A 12,564-nucleotide genomic window follows, 5' to 3' on the forward strand; every position below is an offset into this window, starting at 1 on the left:
CTAAGCTCGTCGATTCATAGCCGCAGTTGCGCCCGCGGCGGCAATGTCCCGGGTTCCGCTCACGATACGGCCCGCAGCCCGCGGCAAGCTGCTGGTGCTTGATGTGGCAGTCAGACCCGTCAGCCCATGGCTCGCGGGCCCGGCACTTGTCCGCCTGTTGAGGCTTGCGGTGGTGGCTGCCGTGGCTCCTGACGCTCTACGCATGGAGACGGGGACTGGCTTGCCGGGGCTGGCATTGGCCTTGCCTGAAATGCCAGGCGGATCGGGCAAAGGACGAGACACCGAGATGGTGTTGTGGCGCTTTACCGGGGATGCTTCGCGCATAGGTAAGCGGGGGATAGGGGTGGGCACCTTTATTCCCGTGATGAACTCATGCCTGACAGCATCCTCAGGTTTCAGCCGGCGATCAGGGTCCCATCTGAGACACCGGGCGACAAAATCAAGGAACGCCTCGTCGTCACACTTCAACACCTGCTGCAGAGTCTTGGATGAGGGGCGCCGTCTGCGGCCCTTGGACGAGACTGTCAGTCGGGGCTTGCCCATGGAGTCGAAGAAGAGCTTCTTCCTCGTGCTCTTTTCAATGAGGTGCTTTTCAGGGGGGCCGAAAACCTCCATGATGCAGGCTAGCTGCTCTTGCTCGTTTTCACCAGGGAAGATGGGCACACCGGTATACAGCTCGGCCAGGATACAACCCACGCTCCACATGTCAATCGGCAGACCGTAGGTCATGCCCAATATTACTTCGGGTGACCGGTAGAATCGCGATTGGATGTAGGTGTAGACCTTTTCGCTCTCAAAGCAGCTGGAACCAAAGTCAATGACCTTGATTTCGGCGTGGAGCGGATGACGTAGCAAAATATTCTCTGGCTTCAAGTCGCAGTGGATAACCTTCTTCTGCTTCAGTATAATCAGAGAACTGAGAATCTGCTTTGTGAAGCGTCTGATGATCCGCAAAGAGAACCCCCTGAAGGAGTGGGCCTTGATGAATTCGTAGAGGTTCATGTCTAACAGTTCCGTGGAGATGCAGAGATGGCCACGGAAGTAGAAGCTCTGAGTGAAGTTTACCATGCTGTGTCTATTATGAGGATCCTGTGGAAAGAAACAAAAGCTGATTAGCAAAACGTTGACTCAAATTGACCAAGGGAAAGCATGTCTCATGATGCTCAAATGGATATACTCACCCACTCGCGAAGCTTTTGCAGAATGTTAACCTCAACAAGAGCTTGCTGGTGAAATCTTTTCTTGTTTCGAATGATCTTGACGGCAACGAGAACGCCGAGCTTATGGTCGATGCATCGAACGACTTGACCGAAGCTTCCCTTTCCAAGGACGTCGATGACCTCGTAGCGGTATGCGAGGTGGTCACCGATTACAATCGAATAGTCTCCGCGCTCATCGTCATAGCCAAAGTTCGGGGCGTCCGACGACAGGTCGCCGACGACCTTGTTGGCGTTCTGGGTGCCGCAGAAATACACGTCGTTGTAGTCGATAATCTCACCACGCTCATAAATGTTTAGCATGGCAATGCGAATCGCCTCGTGAGGTCCAACCCGCTCCTTAGGTGAAGCCCTCTTCTTCAAGGCGTCGAGCGTCCTGGCCGCGATTTCCGTCTCCTTGCGCCGAGATCCCAACTTGCGCATCTCTTCTTCGGCAATGACATCGTCCTTGTCGATCTCGGCAACGTACGAGGTTGAACTGGACATGGCGCTCGAGGCCGTCTTGGGTCTCATGAGCTTGGCCATGACCGAAGGGTTGCGCGCTGGGGGCATGGTCGTAGGATCGGCAGCGGCGGCGGCATCCTTTTTGGCTGCCCACGGGTCACTCTTAGTTCTATCGTGGGAAACATAGGCAGCGTTCATGCTGCCAGCAGAGCTTTTCCTTCTCTTTGACTCAGAGAGTCCCTGGGGAACAGATGCGCTCGGACCAGAATGCTTCCCGGTTGGGAGAGAGTTCAACGTGGCAGATGCGGGTATTCGAGGAGGCGGTATACTGTCTTGTTTCATGCCCTGCGCCTTGTCTACGACATCCTGGGGTGGAACAATGGCTCCCTTTGAGTTGCCCTTCTTCCAAGACAGGCTAAGCTTTCTCCTGAGCGTGCTCATCGAAGAAGGCGTTTGAGGTTGCTCAGCAGGTAGACTCGGCGGAGGAGACTTGGGTACGGGTTTGTCTGTATTCGGTGGGCGCGGCCCAGCAGGTTTCTGGTGAGGAGTCTTGTCATCAAACAGTGTTCGATTGACATTAGCGTGCTTCGAGAATCCCTGTGTGGGATTGTTCTTGGGGAGAGATGAGGACAAAAACGGAGTCATGTTCGACTTGGTAGTCAAATCTTTGAAAACCAAAGAATTGTCCGAAGAAGAGGTCGTCGCGTCTGGTGGGCTTGGGGTTCTGCGATGAGTTCGGTGTGCCGAAGTGCTGCTTCTGATGGGCGGCAATGGCTCAATGTTATCATCATAGCGCGTCTTTGCAAAGAATGAGCTCTTTGATGCTGTCATCGGAGTCGTTGGCGTCTTGGGGAGCTGTCGTGAGGCCGGTGGGCTCATGTTTCGCTCGTCTTGCAATGCGGCCACTTTGGCTGCTGTAGGTATGCTCAACGGACCAAGATTCAGTGGTGGCAATCGAAGGGGTTCCAAACTCTTCTTCACTTGCGTGTTCTTCTTCTCCTCGGGTCTCGGCATCACGGGCGCGTATGCCGCTGTCTTGACGCTCGGCTTACGTTGCAGTTTGACAGTTCCCATTGTGGGCGCCGGGGCCGCCTGGCTCGTGGTAGAGTCTCTGGTGCCAAGGTTGATGGTGATGCTGTCGAGAGTACCGAGGCTGGATTTCTTCTTGGCCAAAAAGTATGCATCGGCCTCGTTGTCCTTTGGAGATTCAAATGCTTTGGGGATTGCAGGAACAGGGGGCACGTCTTCTTCGTCGCCCGAGGGCAACGAGCCGTGAGTAGCAGTATGCTTTGGAGCGGGTAGTCGAGATACGGAGGATGACTGCGATAAGCGCGGCTGCAGAGAGCCAGTAGACGTCCTCACGGTGTTGAAGCTAATGGTAGAACCAACGGAAAGACCAGAGCTGTACGATTTTCTGCTGATATCTGGCGTGGTCCGGGACGACGATGGCGTGGCAGAGGCCTTCCTAGGAATCATTGATGGCGATCTAGAGGCGGCTCGCGTCTCCATCGAAATCGGCGGGTTCGCTGGCACATTTGAAACTTGGCTTGAGCTCATAGACTGTGGCATCATGGACATACGTTTCAATCTTCTAGTATCGGTTGGGCTTATGGTTCGGGCACCTAGGCCGGTTGCATGAGAGGCATGGCCCGTAGGCATGACGGATGCCCGCCGCCCCGAGGATGACGGCGTCAGTCCCTTGCTCCCAGGGCGCGGCGATTTGGGAGCAGGGCGAAGTTGCTCTGGCGTGAGCGAGGTACTGGCTAAAATGTTTGTTTGGCTGACCACCGGGGAGGGCTGCACCGACTTGGCCTTGACGCTCCTGGCGGTAGTGGCGAAGGTGTGGGTGGCATCTGCTATATCAAGGGAGGCTCTGGTCATATCGCTGGTCCTCTCCGAGAAGAGACTGGGACGGCGTTTCGAGGAGCTCCGCGTGACCGTCTCCGCGTCGGCAACGACGCCAGGCCCGATAGATTTTCGAGGGGGTTTGGCGGCGGCATTGGAACCAGAGACTGGAGGATACTGGCTCTGGCGGCGGGTGCGTACTCCAATAGTCGCCGTGGAAGCATCGATGGAGCCGGACGTGGTTGAAATGGATGAGGCGCTGTTCTGTCTCGACGCGCTTGGCCTGTGGAGAATGGATCCCGACCTCGTGGCTCGCGAAGACGAGCCCGAAACGCCCACGCGCGTAGCACTGCCATTGGGATTGGCGGCCGACTTGTCGGACATCCTCCTGTCGGCCATGCTTAACGAAGATTCGACGTCACTCCGTGACGCCGCTGGAGAAGGATACTTGTTGCGGCGGAATTCAGTGCTGGAGCCGGCGGATTCGATGCTGGTGTGGAGGTCGTCGAAGCTCACAGAGGGTAGAAAATCGTAAGAGCCTGTGGTGGTGATTGTTTGTTCTGCCTGGCTTGCCTGTCCATTTCGACCGTAGGAAAAATGAGAGCGGTTGGTGGATGATGTGGTGCTGAGCATTGGAGAATTGGATATCGAGCTGTTGCTCCTCGAGGTCGCCGTCGGTACACGACTGGATGATCTGGTATATGTTCTACAGTTGCCATAGCATCAAGTCAGTACTCTTGTTCGCCTCTTTTCTTTTCTTTTCTTTTCTTTTCTTTTTTCTTTTTTTCACCCGGGCCTTTGCTTGGCCCCCTAGAGGAGAGAGTGTGTGCAATGACGAGCCGAGGCCCTCTCCCTCTCCCTCTCCTCTCCTCTCCTCTAATTTCTGGGCCGTCGGCGGGAGTTCGAGATCTTACAGGCGAGGTGACGTGTTTGCTGGTCGAGGCCCAGCAGGCGCCTTGTGCTTGAGGGTCATAGAGTGAGCAGTTGTCGCGAGCGGGCAGCGGACGATGCGGGTGTGCGGCTGCGGTCTGGCACACACGAAGAGGGTCGTTCGCTGGGAGCGTCAAGCCTCAGTCCGGTCAGGGAGCTGAGAGCGTGCGAATGGCTACCTCATCCCGACCCGGGCCTTGGTCTCTGTTGGGCTCTGGTCGGTGGCTGCAAGGCAAGCGCGGGTCTGGTGGAAGCTTGCGAGACGCCAACGGCAGCCTGCCTCCAGGGAATACGGATTGCCGACGATGCGTGAGGCGAAGGGGAGAAAAAAACGAAAGGGGCGGCTTGGAGAAAGCGTCCAGGTCAGGTCGTTGTTTTGCGAGGATCGGGGGTTGCACGCTTTCAGTGGACTTGGGCTTGGCTACAGCGCTGGTACAGCACCTAGGAACGCTCGTGCTAACTGCCGCACTAGCCCCAAGGCCGCTGAATTGATGCTACAAGGTCGGTCAGGTCCAGGGCCTGAGTCGCGGTAGCCACTTAGCGGTTAGTGCTTGGGCGGCCAGCCCAGGGAAAAGTGTGGGTGGGGAGGTTCCGGTACCTCGTGATGTGGAGCGCGCGTGAGGATTTGGGTGGTGTCACTGCGGTAGCGCGAGGGGAAGAGACGAGCGGGCGAGGTACCGGTACGGCGAGGCGGTTGTTTTGTGTGTTTTGACATGGACGATGGATGCACGGCCTAAGTCAATTGATCGATGGCAGTTGGGGGGAACCTGCCAGGCAGTGCTCTGCATGTCGCATTGAAGCCTAGAAACTCGGACGCCTAGTATTGATGCACACCTGTGCTGCTCTTATTTGATTGATCAATATTGATTCAGTATTATGGAATTCAATATCAATACCTGATGCTTCTGGTGGCGACCACGATCAACTAATTACACGCGGTGTCATGGGTAATTACATGGCTACTACTTCCAGGTCCATGCCAGATGCTACATACTGGGAGCTTGAGCATCAAAAACACTCCATTTTATAAAATGAGGAGCATGAAACAGCCTTATATCAATTTCAGCTCCATCCCATCTCACTTTGGCCTTTCTCTAATATCATTCCCCTTGTTTTATTGTTTTATTGATGAACAATTGGCCACCCCGTCAATTTACTATTACCAAGAAACCTGTAGATTGCAGTCAATACACGACACAAGGACGACGATCGAACGGGGTTTTTGCCAGGGCTGCGTTCGCTCCCACTTTTCTCTCTCTTTGCTTTTTTTTTCGCATCGAACCTTAATAGGCCCTTTTTATCTTTCTTTTCCTTCCTTTGACTTTTCTCCCTCAGAATTCAGTTCCTTTCCAAGTTTTTGCGCCACTCGTGAAAGCGGGTACTGCCTCAATTGGCCTCCAACCCTGCTTAAGCGCCCGCCTCATCGGTCCAAATCGAGTGTCCAGCACAAGTATGTACAAGTACGAAGCAGCATCCAACCCCCATGACGACGTGGTTTTGCGTGGCACTGGAAAAGGAGAATGCCGGCTTCTCTCCTTCATCTTGCTCGCTTTATCTCGCCTATCATTTGGGCATCTCCACACTGCCAACCCCTCCATGTAATGGCACGTCGTATTATGGAACACGGCCATAGACTCTGCTTGATGAGCAATGACAGATGGAGGAGTTCGAAAAGGACAGTCAAATGATGTGTAATAAAACAAAATAAGAGAAAAGACATGCCCTTGCAGGCGTTCTGCACATGCTCGGTTGTGTATATCACCACGCGCAGGTCATGCGGTTCATCACCATAGGTACATACTCGTACCTATTTGTCATGTACGAGCATGTATGTACTCACTCAGGATGAATGCCGCACATTCGTCTGGCCGACTCAGGTGCGTCCACGTATTGCATCAATCCAAGAATGGTCAGCACCTATTAGAACAGGCGACATTTGAGGGCTTCGCTTATGCCCGTCCGCCCACGATGCCAACGCCAATAGCCACCTGATGAGATACATGCAGCATACAGGTGCCGACAGTGTCCTTGGCAGAGGCGCCGCAGGTAGAATGCAGGTATCCTGTCGTGCTGCTTTGCCCGTTGCTGCAGTTGCCGCTGCAAGGATTCAGCTCTGGATGTGTTTTGTTTGTGTGCCGTGTCCCGTTTAGGAAATGGCCTCGAGTTCTCCGTTTTCCAAGAGCCCGCTGCTTGGTGTTAGTGATTCTTGTTCGCCTCTGGCTTTCCCAACGTGCCAATGGGACTGCTTTGAGGCTTGCAGAGTGGTGCCATGATTGGCTGCAGGCTGTCAGATCTTGCAGGCACTTAGAGTGGTGCAGCTGGCAGTGCTCCGTTCCTAGTACGGAAGCTCTCACGTCGGGGTTCCTCTCCGGCCATGCATCTCCATTGTTGGGTATTGCTTGGGTGCCCTATGGGCCGCATTGGGTTGCCACTGTCATCCCTCTCCGGCTGATTGTCATGGCGGAGTGGCGGGAGACGCTGGACAACCAGTTGCTGGTCCAGTCGTTGATGGCTCTCCTGTGTTGGAAGTTCGTCCCCCATTGTACAGGTTAAGTCGCCGTCATATACGGAGTACGAGTGCTGCAAGGCCCATTCCGCTTGTGCTACAAGGACTACATACCTGCTCGTACAGGGACAAGGCCGGGCTTTGGACTCGACGCAGAGTGCGGAGCATCGACAGATCCCAAAGATTGATTGCTGCTCCATAGCATCCACAAGACGGTTCTGCACAGTTGTGTCATCGGTCCGCCACGTATCGTTGCGATGGAGCCATAGCAACGGTTGACCTTTATCCACCAAGCCTAAACCCGTCGCCGTGCATGCATCACTTGACGTAAATAGCTCCTTTGCGGTGAGAGCCCTGTAGACCGCCTTGGACCCTATCAACTTGCTCAGATCAGCTCCATAAATGCTGCATGCCCAGACAGGGTAGGCATAGCATAGCATTGCTGTTGGAGCTCTGTACTGTACGGTACGATACGAGTATCGCTGGGGGGATTTCAATGGTTCCGCGTATTATTAATTTGTCCGTCTGTCTACAGTATTCATCGTATTGGTCGAAATACAGCATCCGTGAATAACTCGTTGCTTCATCTCGAAGCACTGTGGTTGCTTTACCCGGAGTAAACCGGGCACAGTTGTCGAGGCAACGCCCCAAAGCCGATTGAGCATCCAATCCAATATTGTGCGTGCTTTCTAATGCTACGCTGCATATCAGGGCGAGCTACCAATTGAACCCTTCATCTTTTAGCGGCCGCTGGCTAGCGCTCTTCGCAATCCCCAGAATTAACGGCCGGCGAATCAGTAGCTCTGGAGGCGAGCGTTCCAAGTGCCGTCCCAAATCTGGGCTTGACGAGTGTGGCGCCGCTACGCCACACGAGTGAGATCATCGCCTGCCGCCTCGCGCGTCACATGCCGAGCTTAACCTCAACCTTCTCCTGGTTGCTATCGAGCTATCGCTGTCGTTCCATCGCATCGCATCGTTCTGCGACATGAAATAGTCCTGGAAGGAATGCGGCAGCACTAGCCAGCTCATCACATGCCATGGATGACTTCGCGGCAGAGCTAATGGCCGCCGGCCGCGATGAATCGCCGGAGCGACCGCCTGAGCGCAAGGCACCTGCGGAACTCGATCCGTCGACGGCATCACCTCAGCGCTCCGGCCTGCGAGGCGGTCTTGCGGCCCTCCGAGAGAAGGCCAACCTTCAAGATCGCCTAGTAGAAAAGTGTGTATGTCGTTGCAAACGAGAAGTCGTGATGCTAATGCTGTTGCGTGCAGACTCCTCCAACAAGTCATCCCGGATGAGGACAGCCATGGCCCCGAAGTCTCCATATCGTCAGACGGTGCGGCATTCCCGCAGCGGCCTGGCTTCAACCTCACCACCATGTCCAACAACTTCCGACGGTTCAACGCCCGTATAGGCGTAGTCTTCAAGTTCCAGGCCCGAATGACGCGCATTCTATCCTGGCGCAAGCCCTCTCACACGCTCTCTCTACTCGCCACATATACCTTCGTCTGCCTCGACCCCTATCTCCTCTGCGTGCTGCCCATTGTGGGAATCCTCTTGGGCGCCTTCATCCCGGGATTTCTGGCACGGCATCCGGCACCACCAAAGGGCACTCTTTCCAGCGAGCAGAGCATGGGCTATTCTCCAAGGGGGCCGCCACTGGCACCGGCAGCGACAGTTCGGCCCGCCAAGGAGCTGAGCAAGGACTTTTTCCGAAACATGGGCGATTTGCAGAACTGCATGGACGACTTCACGCATGGACACGACATGGTGGTGGCGCTGCTTGTGCCCATTAGCAATTTCAGCAACGAGGCGCTCTCGTCGGCCGTGTTTCTCTTCCTCTTCGCGGCGGGCGTCTTCATGACCATTGCCGCGCACATGATCCCGTGGAGATTCGTGTTCCTCGTAGGTGGATGGGCCGCCATCGGGTCGGGACATCCCGCCGTCTCTCGTCTGCTGGCTGCCACGCGCGAGGAGCACATCCAGCCTAGGGAGGAAAAGGCCAAGACGTGGATGGACGACTGGATCGCGACCGACGTGATCCTCGACTCGGCCCCCGAGACGCGCGAGGTGGAAATCTTTGAGCTGCAAAAGGCCTCTGGGGCGGGCGAGTGGGAGGCCTGGCTCTTCTGCCCGTCGCCGTACGATCCCCTGTCGCAGCCTCGCATCGCTGGCGAGCGGCCACGCGGCACGCGCTTCTTCGAGGATGTGATGCCGCCCGAGGGCTGGGAGTGGAGCGAGAAGAAGTGGGCGCTGGATCTCTGGAGCAGGGACTGGGTCGAGGAGCGCATCATTACGGGGGTCGAGGTCGAGACGGAAGGGGAGCGGTGGGTGTATGATATTTTCAACGATCGCGAGGAGCGCACCGGCCTTGTCGACCAGCCCGAGAAGGCGAGCACTCGAGCCGGGGCGCATATGAGCTGGGAAGAAGGCGAAGACGGTATCGGCAAGAAGGGGGAATGGAGACGGAGGCGGTGGGTGAGGTTGGTCAAGAGAAAGGTTTCAGCGGCTGTTTCTGGATCATAATAGCATCTTGATCATTTTATGGGATCAGCAGGGTTTTGCTTTAGTTTTTATCCTTTATTATATTCACATGAGCTAGCCAGCTTTGTGAAGGCGAATTGATTGATACACGTCCATATGATATTGTATTGCTGAAATGCATGATGATGCTTATTGTACAGGCTAATGTTGCCGCTATGTTACGCTAGAGAGAGAATCAGGTCGAGCTGATTGATATGCAATTTCTTACCCATCCTACAACACCAACAAGAACAAAATGCAAATGAAGAAGAAAATATAAAAAAAAAAAGTCATGAAACCCCTCGCTTTGGCGCCGATGCGTTGTAGCTGTTCCTTGCATTCATTTCGTGTACATCATTAACACCCCTTTCATCTCGCACAAAAAAAGACGAGACTATACTCCCTCCGACGACGATATGGTCATCTTATCCAGAATCTTGTAGATGCCAGCGGCCCTGCCGGACTCGTCGTCAAGCTCCGCGACCATCTTGCGGGCTCGTTCGATGAGGGTGCCGACTACCTGGCGGGTGTAGTCGAAACTGCCCTTGGATTCCATGTAGGAGACGGCGTAGCGCTTGACCTGCACGTCGGTGGTCTTTTGCTTGAGTATGTTGATCAGCTGGAGGTCGACGGGGTCGGCGCGGATGCTGTGGATGACGGGGAAGGAGAATTTGCCCTCCGTCAGGTCCTCGCACATGCCCTTGTTGTGGCTGTACTCGCTCGACGACAGGTTCATGTAGTCGTCGCGGATCTGGAAGATGAGGCCGATGATGTTGACGAGGGGCACGCAGTCGACGTCGGAGGTCGATTGCGCCTGCATCAGCTTGATGCCGAGGCGGAACAGGCCGCCCGTCTTGTTGCCCACCATCTCGAGGTAGTCGTCCTCCGTGGGGCACGTGAGGGTGTCTCTCCAGAAGAGGTCCATGCCCTGGCCGCGGTGCAGGTTGAGCAGCTCCTCGGCGAACAGCTGGATGACGCTCTGGTTGCCGAGCTTGACGAGCTCCTGCAGCGCGGCGAAGTAGATGTAATTCGCGGAATTGATGGTCTGGGCGACGCCGAAGATGTTGTGTGCGACGGGAAAGCCGCGGCGCAGCTCGGACGAGTCTTGGACGTCGTCGACCAGCAGCGAGGCTTCGTGGAGCATGCCCACGACGCTCGTGATGGCCTTGAGGCTCTCGGGGGGCACGTCGAGGAAGGCGTTGAAGGCGGCGATGATCTGGGAGCGAAAGTCCTTGCCCGGGTGGCTGACGGTGTACTCAAACGGGCCTCTGACGATGTGCTCCTTGTCGGCGGTCCAGGTGCCGCGGCTGCGAAAGTCGAAGTCGTCGTGGGCGAAGCGCGCGACGTCGGGAGGCGCCGAGCGATTGATTTGGTGCTGCATGTCGTTGTCGTTGTCGCCGTTGCCGTTGTTGTCGGTGGTGCTGTTGAGCTCGCCGTGGTTTACTCTCTTGGAGCTTCTCCGGGGCGGAGGTTGAGGGTGCAAGGGCCGCTTCGCCATTTGTTCTGGGCGTTTGCCTAGCCTGGAGCGTGGGTCAAGCCACTCGGCCTCGCTTGGGAGCTCGATTAGGGGTTCGACAACGGCGCCGGAAGCGGAAGCAGAAGCGGCACTCGAAGATTCCAGGTCCAGACGCGGGAGCGACGAGGCAAAGGCGTTGGCAAAGGTGAAGCTCTGGCTCTGGCGCTGTCTCCGAGGCCGAAGCCCGCTGCTGGATGTCCTGGGAGGGATTGCGCCTGGGGAGACTGTGAATTCGGACTGCATTGGATCCAGCTTTCCCAGAGGCGAATTATATGTGGTCTTATACTTGCAGGTGCTGCTGTGGCGCCAGCTGAGGGCCGTGGAGCTGGTCGAGGTGGCGGGGTTCTTGGTGGTGAACAAAAGTCGAGGTGCGGAGTACATGTGCATACCGCAAGTTTCCAACGGTTCACCGGAGCTCTATTACTGGACTACAGGCGGGGCTCGAAGTGATTAGTAGAAGACATGATAGTTGACAGCGATGCCCGCGACCCTATCAGAACGACGCCGGACCGCAGGACGGGGATGCGGTTTATGCATGTTGGCTGCAGTCGAGAGCTTCGGGAAGCATCAAAAGGCCGTATGGTCGCCGGTTTGCCGGGTTCGACGCTGAGTTGGCCGAGCCTTGCTGCCTGTCCTCGCAGCTTCTTGGGAAGTGGTACGATTCGGCAAGGCTGGAGATGAGGAGTTTGCGCCAGGATGGAGAGGATCTGGTGCAATGGGCTGCAGCCTGGTTAGTGGGGGTGTCTTTGATGGCAGCCTGATGTTTGTTGAGTTGAGACGATTGGCGGAGCGAAAGTAGGCAGGATGCTTTGTGTGCTTGTGATGGCATCAGGCAGTTGCCAAAGACGGCGCCGGGCCATATCAAGACGGGAGTTGTAAACTTGAATCGAGGCAATTTGATGCTACGCCCGTCCCGACTAGTCTTGAGAAGGGATGGGCTCTTCATGTCAACTGGGTTCTTGGGCAAACGCGTCATATGGCAATTGGTGCAGAATTAGATCGACGAAACGTGGAGCAGGGCTGCGAAGCGAGGAGTGCGAGTATGGAGTCGACGGGTATCACATCACAAGCAGGACTTGACTTGATGGGATTGATCCATACCAACATGTGACGTGCCGGGGCTTAGTTTCAGCTCTAGGCTCAACTCGTCCGCCATTGCATGGTTGAGTGAGGATGGCCTTGGTTTGATTATGCATGCGCCTTAGTAAAGATGCCTGGGGTCTGTGATGGAGACAAAATCAAGGACATGACCCAGCTCTCAGCTTATACGGGCGTTACGGACGGAGTACATGATGTATATGCATGTCCGCGGTAAAGCCTGCATGGCAAAATACATGCACTCTCGAAATGCGTCTTCACGATTGCCATTGGTGGAGGAGAGAATTGGATCCTCGCATGTATAATCTTAATGTTAGTCATCCAATCTCCAGCCATGGGCTGAGCTTCAGCTTCCAAGACATCAAATCGTTGTGGTCGAATCATTATTACCGGGCACCTTGAATGACAAGGTCCAGGGTCCAGACGCCGCGGGTGCAACTTTGGTCGAGTTAAATGGCGTGCAGCCGTCGTCCGCTGCAAGCAC

General features: G+C 55.5%; 4 protein-coding genes across 4 annotated transcripts; 1 reads left to right on the plus strand and 3 right to left on the minus strand.

The window, feature by feature from the left end:
* On the minus strand, positions 1–5,151 carry Triagg1_7117 (uncharacterized protein; the record flags this gene model as incomplete). Its single annotated transcript, XM_062901817.1, has 5 exons — positions 1–1,089; positions 1,182–4,212; positions 4,421–4,560; positions 4,616–4,930; positions 5,035–5,151. The coding sequence occupies 5 exons, from the start codon at positions 5,149–5,151 to the stop codon at positions 1–3; spliced, it is 4,692 nt and encodes a 1,563-aa protein (XP_062753939.1).
* Positions 5,152–7,344: 2,193 nt separating this feature from the next.
* Triagg1_7118 (uncharacterized protein) lies at positions 7,345–9,469 on the plus strand (the record flags this gene model as incomplete). Its single annotated transcript, XM_062901819.1, has 4 exons — positions 7,345–7,364; positions 7,654–7,815; positions 7,937–8,161; positions 8,215–9,469. 4 exons carry the CDS (start codon positions 7,345–7,347, stop codon positions 9,467–9,469), a joined length of 1,662 nt encoding a protein of 553 aa, XP_062753940.1.
* Positions 9,470–9,860: 391 nt separating this feature from the next.
* Triagg1_7119 (uncharacterized protein) lies at positions 9,861–11,363 on the minus strand (the record flags this gene model as incomplete). The annotated part of the gene is made up of 1 exon (XM_062901820.1): positions 9,861–11,363. The coding sequence occupies one exon, from the start codon at positions 11,361–11,363 to the stop codon at positions 9,861–9,863; it is 1,503 nt and encodes a 500-aa protein (XP_062753941.1).
* Positions 11,364–11,511: 148 nt separating this feature from the next.
* Positions 11,512–11,958, minus strand: Triagg1_7120 (uncharacterized protein; the record flags this gene model as incomplete). The annotated part of the gene is made up of 1 exon (XM_062901821.1): positions 11,512–11,958. The coding sequence occupies one exon, from the start codon at positions 11,956–11,958 to the stop codon at positions 11,512–11,514; it is 447 nt and encodes a 148-aa protein (XP_062753942.1).
* Positions 11,959–12,564: the final 606 nt, after the last annotated feature.

Source organism: Trichoderma aggressivum (assembly GCF_033847375.1).
Source record: "Trichoderma aggressivum f. europaeum strain CBS 100526 chromosome Unknown scaffold_030, whole genome shotgun sequence".
In the NCBI taxonomy this organism is placed as follows: Eukaryota; Fungi; Ascomycota; class Sordariomycetes; order Hypocreales; family Hypocreaceae; genus Trichoderma; species Trichoderma aggressivum.